The sequence below is a fragment of the Ornithorhynchus anatinus genome, chromosome 9, assembly GCF_004115215.2.
Source record: "Ornithorhynchus anatinus isolate Pmale09 chromosome 9, mOrnAna1.pri.v4, whole genome shotgun sequence".
Lineage (NCBI taxonomy): Eukaryota > Metazoa > Chordata > Mammalia > Monotremata > Ornithorhynchidae > Ornithorhynchus > Ornithorhynchus anatinus.
In genome coordinates, this window is record NC_041736.1 from 4941685 (window position 1) to 4955077 (window position 13393).

A 13393-nucleotide genomic window follows, 5' to 3' on the forward strand; every position below is an offset into this window, starting at 1 on the left:
CAACATCTGAGGACCATAAGGCCCATTGAAGAATTAGCAGCCTCCCCGGTGGTCACCCGCGAATCGTCATTCGTCTTAAGTGTCGAGTTAGGATTCCAGACGGCGAGGTCCCGGGATCCAGGTAAACCACCAAGCATCCAAACTTGGGCCTAGCAGTCAGTTTTCTGGGCATCGGGGTTTTTAAAGCTTACGCCCCACGCCTTGGAAAGGGCCCATAGAGGAATGTCTCAGTGGTATTTACTGAGCGCTTACTGTGTACTGTTCTAAGCACTTGGGAGAATACGCTGCAACAGAGTCGGTCGAGGCGTTCCCCGCCCGCAACGAACTTACAGTCCAGAGGACAGCAGAAGGGCCAAGACGAGTGCTTCTTTTTCCTTTTTAAGCACTGGAAGCGTTCTCATTTTGCCGGGGGTAATTAAAGGAAAAATGTCTGGTCTATTAAGGTTTCTGAAGATTCTTCCAGGATGGAAATGAAGGGGGGCTCGGGGAAACAAGCATGCGTGAGGGTTGGGGGGTAGTGAGAGAAGGAGAGTGTGTAGGTCTGTCGGGGTGAGAGCAGAGGAAATGGCAAAGACAGTTTGGTAGACGGCAGATGCGTCACACGTCTGTGGGGAAGGAGGCGGTGAGGAAGAAAGGGTGTGTCAGGCCAACTCCAGGGTCTAGGTCCAATCTGGTGTGGAAAGAATCACGTTTGGCCAATTTTTTCTAACAATCAATCCATCAGTGGTATTTATTAAGTGCTGACCGCGCTTACTAATAAAGAGTTATAGACGGCAAATAAGAAAGGCCTCTCAGGAAAGTTTCTCCAGAATTCTTTTTCTATCTAATCGGAAACCATCAGACAGTCTGGAAAGGGAAAAAGCTCAGTCAGAAAAATACAAAACAATAGGTGTGTTCCATTCAGAGGCACTCTAAAAGAAGTACCTCTGAAATCAATGTAGCTTAGAATACGGAAAGGTTTTAATACTAAATTAGGGAAGATGTTGGGATGAAAACAAATACCAACCAACAGCATGTGTAGCGACCGGAGGTCTTTGCTCGCATTGAAGTGCCTTTGAAGTATTTCTCGAACACTCTTGTCCTCTGCCAGCCGCTAAAATAAGACACAAATTGAATTCTGTAAGTCATCTGCGTGCCACTTAATCCTAGAATCACAAGCTTGGCCCCACAGCTGGGTCCCCATCAACGTCATTAGGAGACGGCATCCCCAGAGGCGCATAAATACAAGGGGTGACTACCGGGGTGACCTGACGCGGGGTGGGGGTGGGGTGGAGGGGGTTGATTAGTCGGGGGATGCTCTGCGGAGGATGTGGCTTTCAGGAGTGATGTGGAAACGAGGAGGGGCACGGTACGGCGGGTCTGAGGAAGGGGAGAGATCCCTGCCGTCAGTCACCCGCTGTCTCTGAGACCCGCTTATCATCTCACAGGGGTTTTGCTCGTCGGGGTCAACGACCGTCAGCATCCAAACCAAATTCAGGGTGTGTTCCCGTGAGGCCCATTTGATTCCACGAATAATACTAATTACAAATGAGTGCTTTTATTCTTCCCCTCAAAAAAACGAACCGTAAAAGGTCTGCTGACTTCCTCAAGGAAAGCCACGGGTGGGCGGCCCACGGGGGCCAGTTCTGGTGCCAGCTGCGATCCTCTCTGTCTGTCCGAGGGTGACCGGCAGCCCCAGAGCTACCGGGCAGTAGGATGCCATTTGGGGGCCCCACAGATCCTCTGGCATCTTGGGGGGCGGATGCTCACTCCCCCGCCTCGACGCCCATCCTTTCTTGTATATGCCACCCAGCTGGCCAGCGTCCACTGCCCATCTTCAGAAGGAATGTGCCCCGTGGCTTCCTCCACCCCCGCGTGTTCATGGGATGCAGTGGGACTGGACCCCCTACCACCTTTTGGCATTCTCAGGTTACATGGGTGATGGGTGTGGAAGTTCAGGGAAGTTAGCCAAGAAAAACTGTCAAAACAATTCAGATAACCATTTGCCCAGGAGGAAGAAAAAAAAAGGTGGAATTCTGACCTAACTTCATTTCCCACCAGCTTGGAGCCTCCCACATCAATATTGCGAACTGCAGGTAATCTAAAGGGTTCGAAGATTGATTACTCCTGCAGCCATTTTGTACAGTTCCTCTCTGACTAACCTTTGATTTCTCCCATTATTTATGTTAATACTGCTCAACTGACAGAAAGAGATGATCAGGTATGACCCTCTTTGCTAATAACAGCCACTTATATTAGCCACACTGTGTATTTGCCAAATATTTAGCTTTTGTTCTTGAAACCAAGTAACACTTCTAAAAAGATCGATGAGCTCAAATCACACGCTCTCTATCGCTCTCGGTGTCCAACAGAGGACAGCTATTTTCCAAACACACACACGAATTTATGGTCCTGAATCTTAACAACGAATCATTCTAACATAAGTCAGAAGAGAGTGAACCACCAGGAGAGTTGCAAAGACCGTTAGAGCTGGGAAAAGGTCCACTACCAAAAAAATTGGTGGAAGCCTGTTACTGAGGCCCGTCTTAGTTACAGAAAAGGTGAACTCACTGGTAGAGTTTAGTCAGTCAGTGAGTTGTATTTACTGAGTGCTTAGTGTGTGCAGAGCACCGTACTAAGTACTTGGGGAAGGATGATATAATAACACAGCCGCTACATTCCCCGCCCACAGCGAGCTTAGAGTCAAGAGGGGGAGGTTACAGTCAAGGACTCTGTCGCCTTGCCGCGTGGCAGACGGGCTGCGACGCCAAGGTGCTGAATGAATGGAGATTCATCAAAAACCACATGTACACAATGAGCTGGGGGGGTCAGAACTATCAGGCGTAGAGTAACCTCACCACCACAACTCTGTGTATTATGAGTAATACTCTTTCAGACGATGAATCCATTACAAAAAGGACTTCCTGTGCTCAAGGAGCTTACAAATCTAACAGACAAGGCATCAAAATGTTTTGTTTTTAATTCAGCTCTTGCACTTAAAAGATCTTAAAGGGCCAAGAACCAAGGTGGTCGGTCATAGATTACAATTATAGAAATGCGTTAAACCTACCTACTAAATGCACGGTGCAGAGGGGCTAGAAAAGTGATTTCTTATCCATATGAATATAGCAACCTTCAGAGAATCGATTTGTAGCCGTCTATGCCTGGAACGTTCAGGAAATGAAACTCTCTTGGACCTCACAAACACCTACATTAGCCAGAAATATTCACCTCCTCACTGTCGAGACCACCGATACCAACCTTCAAATGATTTCAGGAAGAAAACCCTCACTGCAGCTGAGCTCTTCCTAGACACACTGGTGACCCACAAAAGCCAACTCAACAGTTCTTTAAAGGAGAGAGATAACCAAATCAATCAGTGATCTAACCATGTGGTTTAACGTTTCAATCCTTATCGGGGGGGAAAAAAAAACCTGTAAAAAGACAGGGCCACATCTAATAACATTACAAGCTTCGGGCACGTTTTCACAGCCTGGAGCGGTAGTTCGGTAAGACGAGTCAATTGGCTCAGTGTTACCGCCTCTGTTTGGAGTTACCTTAACAGTTTCGTTCCACTTCTCAGAAAACTGCTTGTCTGGAAATTCTGGAGGTAGAGATAATTGTTCTACAAATATCTGAAGGTACTGTGAAAACCCAAATGAATTCATTACGTGTATCTGCCGGTGGGAGAACCTTGACTTCACTCGCTTTTCTAAGAGTTCCAGGATATCCTGAAAAAAAAAGACAGGGTGCATATCATCAAGACTAAGACAGAGAGCTCAAGGAAGAAACAGTTAATGTTAATCCGATATTTAAGGTAATTCTCCCTCTCCCCACTTACAGATGATCCTATCTTGGCTGAAATTTTAAGGAAATTAGGACACGGTCTCCTAGATAGGTGCTGCCTTGCACTGTCCCAGAAAGTCAGAGAGGGGAGGATTTAATCCCCATTTTTGAGATGAAGTCACTGCAGCGCAGAGAAGCTACGTGACTTGCCCAAGGTCCCACGGCAGAGCGGACCTGGGATCTGAACGCAGAGGAAGGAGTTCCAGGTCAGAGGAGGGATGTGAGCACGGGGCTGGCGGTGGGATAGTCGGGATCGAGGGACGGAGGGTAGGTTGGCTGGTGTTAGAGGGTTGGGTGGTAGTCGCAAGCCGGAGAGCTAAGGTAGGAGAGGGAAAGCTAAGTTCCTTAAAGCCAATGGTAAAGAATTTCTGTTTGATGCGGAGGTGGAGGGGCAACCGTTGGAGGCTTCTGAGGAGAAGGGAGATTTGGACTGAATATTTTTATTTTAGAGAAATGAACCCAGCAGCAGAATGGGGTGTAAACGGGAGAGGGGAGAGACAGCTGGCAGGTGGCAGGGAGGTCACTGAGGAAGCTGCTGGTGGAGTAGTCAAAACAGTGCATGGATCGGCACGGTGGCGGCCTGGGGAGAGAGAGGAAAGGCCGGATTCTAGAGCTGCCGTGTAGGTAGAACCGACGGTATCTGGTGACGGCTTGAATGCGCGGATCGAATGAGAGAGGTGAGAGCCAACCGCCAAAGCTAAGGGCTTGAGACAGGGAGGGTGGTGGTCTACAGAGATAAGAAAGTCAGTGGGTGGGCAGGGCCTGGGTGGGGAAAAAAGCAGAATTTCAACAAGGCAGGCTGCAGGCATTCGCCGAAAAGACCTCAACGGAAGGGCCGGGGGGCGGGGGGGAATCTTGTTTCATAGCCGTGTACGATTTATCCAGACTTTGGCTTGACGAAGATTTCAACATCTTCTTCTGGTTGGCATTCGCCTATGAGAGTCGGTACCAACTCTCCTTATAAGGGAAGTTCTTCAGAGAACCGGAGTCCTGTTTATTCAGCTATAGAAAACTAATAAGCCGTGGAGAATTAATCAAAGTTAGAGAATAACAGCGTGCGACTCGGGGACGTTTATCTAAAAAAAATAACGTGCTGATTTTTACCCGGCAGATTAGTTGCCGGGATACACAGATTTTCCCAAGATGATAGAAATATTCCAGTTCCTTTGGTTTTGCACTCAAGAAGTTTCGGCGCGTGCAACACTGGAAACAGATCGCCTGCTTAATAAGATACGTGCAGACTGGTAGCTGCCATTTCCCGGACCTCTTAAGAGTAGCAGTGGAGGACGACACAAGCGTCACTTGTGGGGCTAAGCCTCTCCAAACCACAGCCCATATTAAACGCTCTGGCCGAGGTGCGTCTTTTTCACTTTGGCTATTACTGAGTCCAATCTGGAATTCAGGTGGGCCGGGAAACCGAGACACAGTTTTGAGGCTTGGGTCTTTCACCCGATCCACGGAAGGGCATTTTACAGCTAAACCGAGCACCTTGATGGAAACTATTTTTTGCCTTACAATCGCTTATCTATTTGCTTTCACCAGAAGCTGAAATCCTTAAGCAACCCCTACACGCACTGGAAATCGGCTCGTTAGCTTGGAATCTTATCTCCGGTGTCCGCCCCAGCTTCTTCCTCAACGCAGAGAAGATCTTGACGTTTAGCAGCCAATACGATAGGAAATCAGGAAAGGCTTCCCTCTTCCTTTTCATTGGTTTTAACACTGATTTACAGACGCTTCGTCTTTTACTTCCCCCACCCTAGGCCCTCTGATCTTTCATTTTTCTGGTCATCGTTTTGGAGCCATCTGAGGTAAATGCACAGGCTTCCTTGGTTTTGGCAACCTGAACGGAGTACAACGGGACCTCGCGGGGAGCGAACCGAGAAATCATCGGCAAGGAAGACGGAGGCCGTCAATCGATAGGCTCGGCCCCTTTGTAACTATGAACGCGGCTTTAGTGGATGAGTTAAGAATAACGGACGACTCACCAATCTACACGTAAGACCGATCACCGCTACGGGCGTCTGGGCCGACTGGGAAATGTCCAAAAGGTTATACAGGAGGGTTTGGTTCTTATGATGTGCAAAAAGATCAAATTCATCCAGTATAAACAATACTGGGCAGCTTCGAGCCCGGTCACCTAAGATGAAAGTAAATCACAACACGGGTGAGTAAATTCATGAACCATTTTCAAAGTTCCTCAATTATTCACGCTACTGCTCTATTTTAACGGGCTGTCTTTCTGAAAAGAAGTCCCCAAGACAAACAGATTCGCAGCATATTACTGAAGACTAAAAAGTCTACAGAACTAGCGGTAATCTTTCTCTACGTACTAGCCAAATAATGAACCGAAGAGATACATGCACGGTTAAGATTTTCCTCGTGCTAAACAGAAATTCTTTCAGGATTTAGCCAATTGATGTAGTCATTGCGGTAGGTAAATAAAATTCTCCATTTCAGGTTGGAGACGATACACTTTACACTTTTCTCTCGGTTTATGCATCGTCTTGCGCCAAAAATGATCGAAAAACTTCTCAGCGGTAGGAAGCAGACGACGCGGGGAGAAAGCTCTAGTTTAACTTTTCAGTCACAGGCGAGGGGGCAGCTTGATCAACCCCCACCATGAAGAGGTGTAATGAAATGACACAGGTTCGTCTGGCCGCCGTGGTGCGAGCCCGGCCAGGTTTGCCTGGTGGCGCTCCGCAGCTCGTGGCTTGCTGCCTCGGGGGAACCGGTCCCTTGAGATTTACCTCTTTTCAGAGCTTCCAGGAGAAACGCAAGGTTTTCGGCAAAGCTCCCCTAAAACGAAGGAGATTCTGTTACCATACTAGGGGAAAATCAGCCTCACCGCCAATGCACCCGATCAGTTCACGCATCTCCTCCCCTCCAGTTCAAAGCACCTTTTAGGAAAATCGCTCTTTAACTTTTAAATGTTAAAGAAAGTCACTTAACTCTCCCTCCTGTCGTGGCTCATTCTGCACTCACTAATAGAATGCTCCTTTTGGGTAGGGAACTCGTCTACCGGTTCTGTGGTATTGTACTCTCCCAGGCACTCAGTACGGTACACGGCACATAGGCAGCGCTCAGTAAATACCGCTGATTAACTGATTACTACGATTTAGAAACACGTCCGTGCTTTGGAGATACTGGGAGGTCGACTTCCCATCCCAAAGAAAGGACCCTGATTGTGTGCCAGCTTCCAGAGGGGCAGGCAGGACAATTCTACTCACACATCTCCCTCATCTACCACTTTCCCCGTCGAAACCTGGAGAACGATATTTGCCTACGATATCTTTGGCGGTAACGAGAATTTGGCTTCTATCCCAAATAATTTCTGTACGCAATTTGAACATCCTAGATGGAAATGAAGACACTAGCAGATGGGTTATCCAGATGCTCCCGTCTGTGGGTGGAGGCTTTCTTAAAATATTCCCATTTCAGATCATTAGTCCTGACTTCATTTACGTTCCTTCATTTCCCAAGCCATAGCAAAGGTTAGATCCCAACAGATGTCGAGTGCCTTGTGAAGAGAAAAAGAAACGTACTTTCCCTTTCTCAATTCAGGGCAGCGCTCCCAAAAGACGCAAGTGACCGGCTTTCCCTTGCCTTCCCCTCCCGTGGCAGTCCGCATCAGATGGGGATTAAGACTGTGCCAACCTGATTATCTTCTATCTACCCCAGCGTTTAGTACGGTGCCCGGCACGTAGCACGCCCTGAACAGACACCGTTAAAAACAAAACAAGGACAACCAAAAAATGACTTGATTCAGGTTTAAAATGAGAAGCAATCTTTCCCCAACTTCAGTTCCGTAGCAGAAACGTGATTGGCCAGGCACGATTCACGCGGCTAAGCCGTTTAAAGATGTAGATCACTTTACTCAGCCGTAAGAAATCGGCACAGTCCAAACTCTTGGGTCTGAAAGGCATTAGGCTATGAGCAAATTAACATTTTAATGCCTATGGAAAATATTACCGCCAGCAATAACAGTGAACTATTTTCAGATGAGAGGTACTTGCTACTCACTGCTTTGACTTAGGAGAACTGAGCGCTCTCCTATAATGTGGATGTCACCGACCTGATGAATTCCACTTTAAGAAAAACTTGCATTAAAGTACGTGTGGCTGGACAGAAGCCAGGCTCATGCACACAACTTTTTCTTCAAACACAGCATCATATTTTACCACACACACGACCTTGGAAGAATATCTCCTTATTCCCTAACAGCATTCTATGCAAAACACATAGTGAAAACACACCTCGTGGAAGAGCCTGGCTTAGAGACATTTCACAATACATTTTTTAGTTTTTGTGAAACAGCAACTACAAACTAGGAAGCCAAAACACATGCTTTTGGAAGAAACGCAAGCATTACCTCAAATGTGTTGCCAAAGCAGTGCTTAGTACAGTGCCTAGAACAGGTAAGTGTTTAACAAATACCATTAAAAAAACCCAAAACAGTGGATTGTTGAAGACCACAGAACCACGAGGCACTCAGGAGACGGGTGGGTCTTAGGTAAAAGCTGCGTTCTAAGGAAAAACTCAATTAGTGTTTTTTACTGAGCATTTACTGTGTGCAGAACACTGTGCTAAGTGCTGGGGGAGAGCACAATACAACAGAGTTGGTAGACACAAACTCTCCCCACCAGGACCTTACAGCCTACAAGCAAAAGCCCAGTATTAGACAATGTCTTTTTATTTTTGGGGGGGAAATAACTGCCACTCAAGCATTAGTCTTTCTGGACATGGACACACAAAGGAACACACAGACGCACGTATGTGTTCGCAGTTCGCATAGATATTAATGAGGTTATTTGTGTATAAATTATACCACAGGGCTACCAACACGTTAAGAAAGCTTGATCGTGTTTGTTTTGGCCAAATTCACATGTAAATTTACTTGGTATCTGTCAGGAATGATTTCGCAGCATGACTTAAATATGTTCAACAAAAACCAGAAGAGTCAAAATCCATTAACGCCTAAAAGTTCAACGGCACAGTAGTCGATCCCCCCGCCAAAACCCCCCCCCCAAAATATTCAGGTTACTGTTTTTCTTGAATCTCCGCTTAGAAATATTCAGTTGGTACTTACAAAAACTCGATCTCCGACTACATTTTCCAGTTGTAACTGCCTTGTGATTTCCTTTAGAGCAATTCTGTCGTTGGTCTGCAACAGTCCTGAAATAAAGGGTCACTGTAAATTCAGTGAAAAAGTATGCAGACACAAGAGGACAATTCTCCCTGTTCAGAGGTCAAACTCTTCAAAAGCTCCTCGCTTCACCCCTTGGCGTAAAGTGATAGCCGTCGAACTTTCGCAAACCCTTGGTCTCGATCCCAGGGAGGAGCAGAGGTCTAGACCGAGTTAGTCAGATCCCAAAGGAGCGCCACTTCGGCTCCGTGGCCAGGAACCTCAGTCTTTTGTCAATTGCTGGCTCGGCTCCCTCGGCAACTCGGGATTTTTGCCGGCCACCCAACTGACCGAGGTAATGCCAGAGAGGCGAGTTGTCGAGTGGTACCCACAGAACTAGTCGTTTGACACCGCAGCGTTCATGAAAATAGGGCACTTATTATTTACAATGCTCACCCCAACAAGAAGACCCAGCACTTACCATTTAGGTGAACTTGTAAAACATTCTCTCTCACGTGTTTTACTTCCATGAGTTCTTGCAAAATACGATTTAATAACTAAAAACCAAAAAAAAAAAAAAATAGTTTACAAAACTCTCCCCAAGTCATATATATGAATGGCAGGCGAAAAATAGAGAGTACTTATTTTTTCTCAACAGCCAATTTTTTTCCTCTGCTAAAATTTGAAAATTCATTTTACAGATTTTAAAACAGATTACAGAGCTTAAAACAGTGCTTAGCCTATGGTAGGCACTTCAATACAATACTAGTGATAATAATATTAATAATTAAGATGATAATAAGATTTCGTTGGGTTTTCTTAAAACGCAAGGACCTCTGCCTCCATTCAAAATTCTTCAATCAGTGGTATTTATAGATCGCTTCCTGTGTGCAGAGCACTGTACTAAGTGCTCAGGAGAGTAAAATACAACGGAGCAGATAAAAGGGGATTCCTGCCCCCAAGAAGCTTACAGACTAGAAGGGACAGTGAAATTAAATTACAGTTGGATATGTACGCGAGTCCTGTGGGGCCGGGGGAGGGGTGAATATCAAATACGCCAGGTCATCGGAGAATGCGAAGAGCTAGCTAACTGCTAAACACAGACGATGTCCGGACAGGGCCCGGCTTCGGCAGGGCAAGGCGAGGCTCCCGGAAGACCCAAAGAGGAGGATGGCCGGGAACTCCTGGAGCGAGAGCGGCCGAGGCCCCGCCTCTTCCTCCGGCGAAGTGAACAGCTGAACCCCACGAGGCATCTGGATGTTTATCATCTCATCTCCAACCCCGGAGACTCGATGACATCTCTGGAGGCCTGCACCAAGGTGATATTGCCCTGATATTCATGAAGTTTTTCCTTAGGTCCAACCCGATCATCTTTTACTCTCGTTTAATCCATTTCTTGATTTTCACTAGGGGGCCTTCGCATTTTCCTTTCTGACCGTTTTCCCTTCTGTCCATTTTCCTTTCCGACCTCTGTTTATTGATGGCCCGTCTCCTCCGGGAAGCCTTCCCTGACTATGCCCTCCTTTCCTTTTTTCTCTCTCTTCTGCATCACCCTGACTTGCTCCCTTCATTCATCCTCCCTCCCAGCCCCACGGCACACATGCATATATCTGTAATTTATTCATTTATTTATGTACATGAATGTCTGTCTCCCCCTCTAGAGTCCCCCTCTAGACAGTGAGCTCATTCTGGGCAAGGAATGTGTCTGTTGTACTCTCAAGCGCTCAGTCCAGTGCTTAGCACACGGTAAGTACTCAATGAATACGACTGAATGAATGACTATTCTACTTTATTCTACTTTTCTCTCTTTCCCTGTCTTTTCTATGCACCGGAGTGGTTTGTTCTCATGCCTTTAGGATTTTTTTTTTTTTTGGTCTAAAGCACAACCATATTTTTGAATTCCTCTGTCTTAGATTTTTGCTCATTTTTTTCCTCACTGGACTCTTTCAATTGATAGGCTAAGATTTTAAAAATACACTTCCCTAAAGCCCTTTAGCAAAATGTGCCACATCAGCAGCACCTATAGCTAAGAGACAGAACAACAATGCCACAGTGCGTCTCCCCGACTAAGAAACAGAGCCCAGAGCAGACAGGACCAAGGACAGCAGAGGCTGCTGATGAATATGAATAAAGGCTAACGGTTCGGGAAATCCTTTTCCCAGCAAACTCAAACTGCAATTACATACATACAAAGCCAGAGGTCCTAGTAAATATTCAGAGAAGTGCTCTCTTCTGTTGCTGAAATCACAGTTCCTTTGATAATTCCACCAATCAACTGTCAGAACGAATGAGACGCCGCTCTGATCTTCATATGGGGCATTTTTCAGAATATTTCAAGACACTACAGGCTCCATGGCCTCAAATTCCATTTAAGACCCTGCCTCAATCAGTTTATTATGCTCTCTCTGTTCAAAGATCACAGACGACGATTTCCCACTCAAATGGTCTGTATCTACCCCAGCACTTAGAACAGTGCCTGGCACACAGTAAGCACTTAAAACACACCACATATTATTATTATTATTATTTCACTCTCCTGGGCTATGCTCACCTAAAATGACTTGGCTGGGTGAGGCATGTGAAGAGAAAGAATGCTCCAACAGTTCCTCAATGATGAGCAGAAATGAAGTGGCCAAATTCACGGTCAGTAACGTCATGACATATGTATATACGTGTGGGTGTGCGTATGAATACACACATTCGGAGTCTATTTTCAGTTTGAACTAGGACCACTCGAAATTAGGAAACAGCATTTTTTCAGTGGTTCCAAATGGATTTGGGAAAATTTTTGGCTATGATTTCATACTACGATTAGCCATCACCTGTCTGGGTAGAGCTACACTAAATGGCAAACTGTGATGTTTTCTGAGATTAAGTGCTTAATTGAGTTGGATTTCATCCAGATATGAAATGTTACCTATCCACCGACGAATCTCCAAGGGGCTTCCAAAATTCACTGCCCTTCTAGAAAGCCCCCATCCACCGAGGTCCGAAACGCAATCTCTCCGTTAAATCCAACGTTCTGCCTTTTCAACCCGTCTCGTCAAAGAACTGTTTCACTTCTGCCCGTCAAAGGAGGTTTGTAAGGGCAGGAGAAATCCAGCCAGGAAGCAAGAGGTGAGAGGAATTTTGGGCCAGCAAGGGAGTTGGGTATCGTTCACACAACCGAACTTAGGACGCCAAAGTAGTAAATTGTGTATTTGAAGTGAGATGCTAATAATACTGATAATTATAATAATTATGGTATTTGTTAAGCACTTACTATGCGTCAAGTACTCTTCTAAGTGCTGGGGTAGAGACGAGTTAATCGGGTCGGACACAGTCCCCGTCCCATGTGGGGCTCACAGTATTAGTATGGAGAAGAGATACTGCATCCTCATTTTACGGCGGAGGAAACTGAGGTCCAGAGATGTGACTTGCCCGAGGTCCCAGAGCAGATACACGGCATCGTCAGAATTAGAACCCGGGTCCTCCGACGCCCAAGCGCATCCTCTTTCCTAGGTCATGCTGCTTCCCGGCCAGTAAACTATTCATGAATTTGGGAAAACTTAACCATACAAAAGCTTTTAGAGGGAGTTTTACAAGACTCTCAGTACCTAAATGTTCCCAACCGTGGCTAACTGGAAGCCTAGATTTACCTTCTGGCTAGCTGAAGATGACTCCCAAAACACGCCTAACCCAACCACCCTACCCCTCGGCCTCCGATTAGACCTTAAATCCTTTTAGAGGTGACACTGAGGCTCAACTTGGTCTTCCTAGACCCACTGAGAACCTCTGGGGTGATTCCAGGGGATCCTTCCAGCTTCAGGGCATTCCCCTACTGAAGGTGGATTCAAACCTGCTATTTAGTCACGTGGCATCTTACTTTTCCCTTCTTCCTTTACACCCCCGCAGGCAGGAAATCTCTGCTCTTTACTGATTTCACTATGTTTTTAATATATAGACACTAGAAGAAGAAGGAAAAAAAATGGAGGGAACTACTTTTAATAAACTGAAGCTGAAACCCAGGCAAAAGAGTGAACTTTCTAGAAAACCAGGTAATTCAGATTTCAAACTACACAATGAGCTACCCAAGAGAAGCCCCAGACATGTGTGAGGAGAAAAAAAATAATGGTCGCAAGTGAGATTAACAGTTTTAATGTGAAAAGTTTATCGCCGTTACCACAGTCATTTGTCAAGATGCCAAGTACTTTACTAGACAAAGAGGAAAATACAGTAAAATGAGCAGTCTTCCGTGCTCAAAAAACCTCAGAATTAAAGGGGGTGGTAAGGAGGGGGAAGAGAGTCGTTCCAACGGAAACAAGTCCAGATCTCAAATACTATAAAATTCAGAGTAAGAGTAAGAGAACTAAAACTGACATCAGAGAGTAAGAGAACTAAAACTGACATCAGAAACAACTGAGAAAGGAAAAAAAAATCATTTGGGGTTGGACCTAATACTCCACC

At 45.9% G+C, this 13393-nt stretch overlaps 1 protein-coding gene across 5 annotated transcripts in view; it reads right to left on the reverse strand.

The window, feature by feature from the left end:
• Positions 1–13393, reverse strand: part of ORC4 (origin recognition complex subunit 4) — a 43386-nt gene that overhangs the window by 4287 nt on the left and 25706 nt on the right. For all 5 annotated transcript variants that reach the window (XM_007665607.3, XM_007665608.3, XM_001511555.5 and 2 more), the window contains 6 exons: positions 9429–9504; positions 8912–8997; positions 6573–6621; positions 5811–5962; positions 3537–3710; positions 1007–1093 (listed from right to left, as the gene is read on the reverse strand). In XM_007665607.3, coding sequence (XP_007663797.1) covers positions 1007–1093; positions 3537–3710; positions 5811–5962; positions 6573–6621; positions 8912–8997; positions 9429–9504 — 624 coding nt within the window. The remainder of the gene's footprint in view (positions 1–1006; positions 1094–3536; positions 3711–5810; positions 5963–6572; positions 6622–8911; positions 8998–9428; positions 9505–13393) is intronic.